General features: G+C 38.3%; 1 protein-coding gene across 3 annotated transcripts in view; it reads right to left on the reverse strand.

Moving 5' to 3' along the window:
• Positions 1–829: 829 nt before the first annotated feature.
• SNRPC (small nuclear ribonucleoprotein polypeptide C) overlaps positions 830–6,197 on the reverse strand; it is a 14,280-nt gene continuing 8,912 nt past the window's right edge. For 2 of the 3 annotated variants that reach the window (XM_019660950.1, XM_019660949.1), the window contains exons 4-6: positions 5,916–6,005; positions 4,053–4,157; positions 830–1,193 (exon numbers count right to left, since the gene is read on the reverse strand). In XM_019660950.1, the coding sequence (XP_019516495.1) occupies positions 1,069–1,193; positions 4,053–4,157; positions 5,916–6,005 (320 nt within the window). In that variant the 3' untranslated portion in view covers positions 830–1,068. Of the gene's footprint in view, positions 1,194–1,630; positions 1,688–4,052; positions 4,158–5,915; positions 6,006–6,197 lie in introns of all 3 variants that reach the window. The other variant, XM_019660948.1, reaches the window with a different exon arrangement.

Raw genomic sequence — 6,197 nt, forward strand, 5'->3', positions numbered from 1 at the left:
GCTGAGCAGCAGCAGGTGGCCAGATGGCCACGGGACTTGGAGCTGAGCTAGCTGCGCCCTCCACAACAACTTGGTTGTTCCCCTTCCCCAATTCCCCAATAAAATCTTAAAAAAAAAAAAAAAATTTTCTAGACATGGAAATGCTACGTCAAAGGATATAGGTATTGTAATTCTGATAGATATTGCCAAATTGCTCTCCCCAGATAGTATAACAATTTTCACTTCCACCTGCCATTTGAAATAGGAATTTAGATTTTACAATGAGTTGAATATGAACAGTTCCAACGGCTTACTTTCTAGATGCTTCCCTGAAAATATTCTACTTTTATAGCCGGGTGACATAACAAATATTCTGAAGAAACCTCCTGTGCCATGGAAATCTGAATAATTTTACCATTGCTATTAGAAAGCTTTCTATTTGAAGTCCAAGGAAAAGAGGAGCTGAGAAAGGAGAAGCTGAGGTTAAGGCAATTCTTGCCATTCTTAGCTGACATGCATGCACTGTGAAGTCTTTTTTCCTAATTCAGCATAAAACGCTTAAAATTTTCCACTTACTACACAAAGTGTTATTTGTGTGAAATATTAACCAACTATGCTGTTTATTTATTTAATCAACGAAAGTTCTACAAGTGTTAGATTTACCAAAGTCTTGCACAAGAGAAGTTTACTAAATAAAGGCAGGGTGCCCGAAGTGACCCACTCTATAGCTAAGGAAGAATGTCATGCAGAAGGCATGCTGAAGAGAGAATGATCTAGAGAAACACAACGGAAATGTTTCATCTCCTTTATAATACACAAAAAACACAGAGGAGAGAAAAAAGGGAACACGTTTTTAACTAAAAGAGTTGACAATTTTATTTTCACATTTCACAATACAGATGAAAATTGTGTTTTTTTGTTCCATTACTCCCTTCCCAAACTATTCTCTTTGATAGGCAGGGGGAGCGAGTCTTCCTTGTCCTGCTGTTAGAAAACAGCCAGAGTCACAGCACCAGGATCTCCTGGTGAAACAGAACAAGTTATATAAAACTTGTTCTGTTTTATATAGAAAGAGGCTCTGCTCTTTCCTTATCTGTCTGGTCGAGTCATTCCTGGCCGAGTGGGTACCATCATGGGACGGGCAGGAGGTCTCATCATTGGGGGCCCTGGCATCATTGGCATGTGGCCTCCCATAGGGGGCCTCATTCCAGGAGCTGCAGGACAAAACAAAGAAAAGGAAAAAAAAAAAAAGAGTCAGAAAATATTACTTAGAGAGCTTGTGGGACTTTAATTAAAGACAAAAAAAGTAGCCCCCCCCTGCAAAATGCTGGAAAAAAGACATACTTGACAGAAGAAATGCAACAAATTCATCACATCTTTAAATTACTTAGACATTCTTGAACAAAAAACAAAAAAAGTCAACACAAGAACCATATGGAAATCATAATCTAATGATAGGAAGGGGAAAACTATTATTAGACTGCTTTCCAGAAATCACCAGGGACACTAGTTCCCTAAAATGACCTTTTTTCTCACTCAGGGAAATTCACAACTAAGTCACATTACTCAGTCAGCTCTTTTAATCAGTTCTATCCACCATATAACCAGGAGCTATTTCATGGGTGTACACAGGCACAGAGGACAATCTTACCACTAAGCGTTTGCTCGGAGTTGTAGGAAAGGTGAGCAGGAGGCCCATGCTGAGAACCTGTTAGTAACCATACTTAGCTCAAGTCAAGAAAAATAATAGGCAATAATGTGATTTATAACAATTAGCACACACACAAAAATCTGATTTTTCTAACGCATTTTAGAAACTATTAATGCATTTTTTTAAGTATCACATCAATATACCAGCCAAATAAATGAGCCAGGGAAGGGAGGGCAAGCAGAGTGGTGGAGGTTAGGGAGGGACACGGGTAGCTTCATGGAACGGTGCTGTTCCTGCTACATCCTCAGCTGGGTGGTGGGTTCACGGATATTCATTTTATTATTATGTCTCATGGTTTTCATGTTATATATCTTCTTTTCAAATATCAAATTTTACCTGTTTATTTTTAACTAAATCATTTCTATTAAAGGCTTGCTCTAAATGGTTCAAGAAAACTACAGAGGGTGCCAAAAAAATGTAAAAAATTTTAAGAAAGGAAAAAACTGTATTAATTGTAATGCTCCATATATACCAATAACAAAAGATGAATACAAGTCACATTTGACTTCTGCAATTACAAGAGGTACTCAAAGTGGTTACCATCGGCATACTTTTAATAGTTTTTTTCCTTTCTTAAAATGTGTATACATTTTTTGGCACCCTCAGTATATTCAAAGCTGAATATATAGCCTTATCACAAAAAGTAAAACACAAGTATATGCAGACACAAAATCCAACAGGTACAGAACTTTTTTAAAGATTACTTTCAACAGAAACAGAGAATAACACTAAATACTTTATTTATTTAAAAATTCCACCATAACATAACCTGTATTCAGCATTTCTTAGAGAAAACTAATCTAGACCAGATTGAAAATGAGGCACCTAAAAACTTGTTTTCTTTGGTCTTCACAGTGTATTTAATTTTAATAAGGTGCCAACACTGGAAATTAATAAGTCTAATTACTATTAAGTAAGTCTAGATTCCTTCTGCAACTTTTTATAATAAAAATGCCCAAACACACACAATAGGAAGAGTGTAATGAACATCCATGTACCCATCAACCAGCTTCAACAATTACCCACCCAAAGCCAATTTTACCCCCACCCCTTATTAGCCATACCCACCCCCAACTACTCAATTATTTTAATGCAAATCCCATCATCTTATTTTATCCTGGTTAAAAAAAAAAAAGTACTTAGGAGAACTGGTAACACCAACCTGCATTCTCAAACGGCAACCATAGGCTGAACTGAGTTCTGGAGCCTGCTTTAGATAAGTCATGCATTCCCAGTTCACCACATCCCTAACCCCCTCAAGGAATTTGAATTAGTAACTGATTTAAGAATGCAAAAGAAGCCATCTAAGTCACTTTGGTTGTGTTTTGGGTTCACAAGCCAGTAAGGCAGGAACTCTTTTTATCTACACTCTCCCATCCCTCTAATGATACCCACAGCAAACACACTTAATGCTTCTGGCTAGGAAGCTCTAGAATACCTTTGTACCTTGTCTTACCAGTTGAGTTGTAGGCTTCTTGCATCAGTTGTATTTAATTGCACAATTTAACTATTCTGCAAACCCATAAAATGGGTTACATATATATATACATAAAATATATATATGTAAACCTGTTTCTATGAAAATTAAGTTGCTACTTAGCAATACTCAGGCAAATCATCCCCAAAAAGTGCTCCCATATTTGGTAGGTGAACCGATCATAAAAGACTAAAACTAGATTGCCTCACAAGGTCTCTAACCACTTCACAGAAAATGAAACTAAAGTTGGTAGAGGATGTATTATGGGTATGGCTTATTGATTTTTTGAAATATATAGTGTTCTAATCAGTACACTTGTTCTTAAAGCAAAGACCCTGACCATGTAGCAGAAAAATTTGCAAATTAATGTACATTTATGTTTATGCTAAAATAAAATGTTTGAGGTGTAAGTTTTTTCCCCTTGCTGAATAAAAGACCACTACTAGGCCTAAGGCCTTTTTCATACTAATTTGGGCTGGCTAACCTCCAAGATTAAATCAGCAATAGGAGGTAGCTCTGCTCCAAATCACAACAGAGAAAAGTAGCAGCATGGGTGTATATATATCTACCCTCCCCTTTATCCCCCCAGTGGAACAAGCTCCTCTACCTTTCTCGTCATTATTAAGAGCCAAAAGTCAGGAGGACACAAGCAAACAGGAGGGAGGGAGAAGAAGAGAAAAAGAGGCAGCCTTATCTTGCTTTCAGTAGTACAATGTCTTTGGATAGCATCCACTTATACTGATACACCAAATATTTATTTTTCTTTCTCATTACAGATTCACCAAATTTAATTTGTTACAATAATACATTCAGATGGCTAATTAAGAATTCCATATAAACGGAGAACTAAATCACAATGGAGCATTCTGCGAGATTCAAACTTACCAGGTCCCACAGGCATCATCCCAGGAGGAGGAGGGCCCATCATTGGCATCATGGGAGGGCCCCCCATGTGGGGTGCTGGCATCATACCAGGGCGAGGAGGACCCGCTGAAATAAAGGATGTGGCCTGAGGTTAATTTAAGATATGCTTATACATTAACGTTTTATCTCCTTAATGAAACTAATAGGGCCTCATGATCTGGTCCAAATTCTGATAACAACAGATTTCCAATGGTCTCTTTTATAACAGTAGATCCACGAAAGTCAGCATGCCCCAAAGCTTTAGTTGCTTTATGACTGAAAAGCAAGAATAAGCCTACCTAAACAGAAGTATAAAATGAAGCCAGGCTCCCCAGGTTAAAAAAAAAATACCAAGATTTAACTTTTTAAAGGGGGTAATGTATCTTCTGTAGAGCTCCTGACAAAAAGCTGGTGAACTTAAGCCACAAGTACCTAATTTCAGATTAAAAAAAAAAAATCAAAACCCAGGTTTAAAAAGTTCTTGGAAAATATAAAGATGTATATGCAGAGATATTCCTGACAGTATCCCTTACAATAGCAACGATTTAAAACAACTTACATGTCCAACAATAAGAAAATGATGAGGTTAATTATGGTACACTCATACCATAGACTATTCTACTGTTAAAAATAATGGAGGGCCGGCCGAGTGGCTCAGTTGGTTAAGAGCTCACTCAAGAGTTTGAACTCTGAGCAACAGCGGTTTGAGTCCCGGCCCGAGCTGAGCAGCCGCTGAGCTGCCAACAGGTGGCAGGATGGCTCAGCTAAAAAAAAAATAAAATAAAATAATGGAGTTGAGTGCCAGCCAGAATGGAGTAGGAGAGGTGATCTGAGAGCTGAAGCCTGGCCAGGTCTCAGGATGGTGGGAGCCCAAAGGTTTGGTGGGTTATTAGTGATCCACCTGCATTAGTGTACAAATATTATAAACAGCTTTTTTACTTCTATGTGTTTGTATCCATGATTAATTGCAGGACTGAGTTTAGGTCTCTGAGTTCGGTTTCAATCTGAACCCTTCCAGAAGAGCCAAAGCACTATGGCCTAGTTACTCAATCTCCTCCTGTTTGTCATGCAGAAACAATAAATCTTCCCAGAGAGGCCTTTGAACCACTCCACTTTGAACTATATACCATTTCTGTCTTTTGCAAGGTATATATATATATTGGTGTTAGGTGGGTTAGAAAATAGACTGAGAAGTTTATCAACTACTTCGATCCTCTAGTGTTATGTTCTTAGCGGTAAATAACTTCATGTACTCAACAATACCTCTTCATAGACTAGCTCAGGGGTTGGCAAACTGTGGCTCGCGAGCCACATGCGGCTCTTTGGGTACATTCCGTCTCACAAGTTTGCTGATCCCTGGAAGAGCCAATCCTGTCCTTCACAACATTTTAAAAATTATTCGAGAACCATAAATATATTTTTACATAATCACCATTATGTGAATAATATCCTTTAAAATTTTTGTAAATGAAACTATGGTCATTTTATTTTCATTTTCAATTTTACTTCAGAGCCACACGCTCCCAAGCTTCAGTTTGCTGACCCTTGGCAGCTCTTCCATCTCAAAATTTGCCAACCCCTGGAGCTCATCTAATCACAGGTACATTCTGAGCTTTCCATTGAATCTGTCTCAGATCCACTTGGGATGCCACACATACAATATCCCAGTAATAATGCAGTCAGAAGGTAACTAAAGCTATTTTAGAAATTCTACCACTAAAGTTGTTTTCTGTCACCATCTATTCATTCAATGAGCATCTGAAAGTCCACTGTGAGATAATCTAACAAGATTAAAGTTTAATCTGCCCACTTACATCCCTTAAGGTAAAAACTTTAGAAACTTACGGAGACTGGGGGGAGGTGGGATCATTGCCCCCCCGGGAGGAGGAGCAGAGAATGGAGTAGGAGGTATCTTTCCTTGCTGAAATGCTGCAGCTTTAGAAAGAAAAAACCAACACACAGTGAATAAGAATTCAACAACCCATAACCACTTTCTTTTAAATCTTTAATGGTCTCAATTATTTCATTCTAAAAAGTAATCATCTGGGCCGGCTGAGTGGCGCGATGGTTAAGAACTGGCTTGGGATGCCAGAGGGCCCCGGTTCGGATCCCACATATGAGGGCCAG

Source organism: Hipposideros armiger, unplaced genomic scaffold (genome assembly GCF_001890085.2).
Source record: "Hipposideros armiger isolate ML-2016 unplaced genomic scaffold, ASM189008v1 scaffold_331, whole genome shotgun sequence".
In the NCBI taxonomy this organism is placed as follows: domain Eukaryota; kingdom Metazoa; phylum Chordata; class Mammalia; order Chiroptera; family Hipposideridae; genus Hipposideros; species Hipposideros armiger.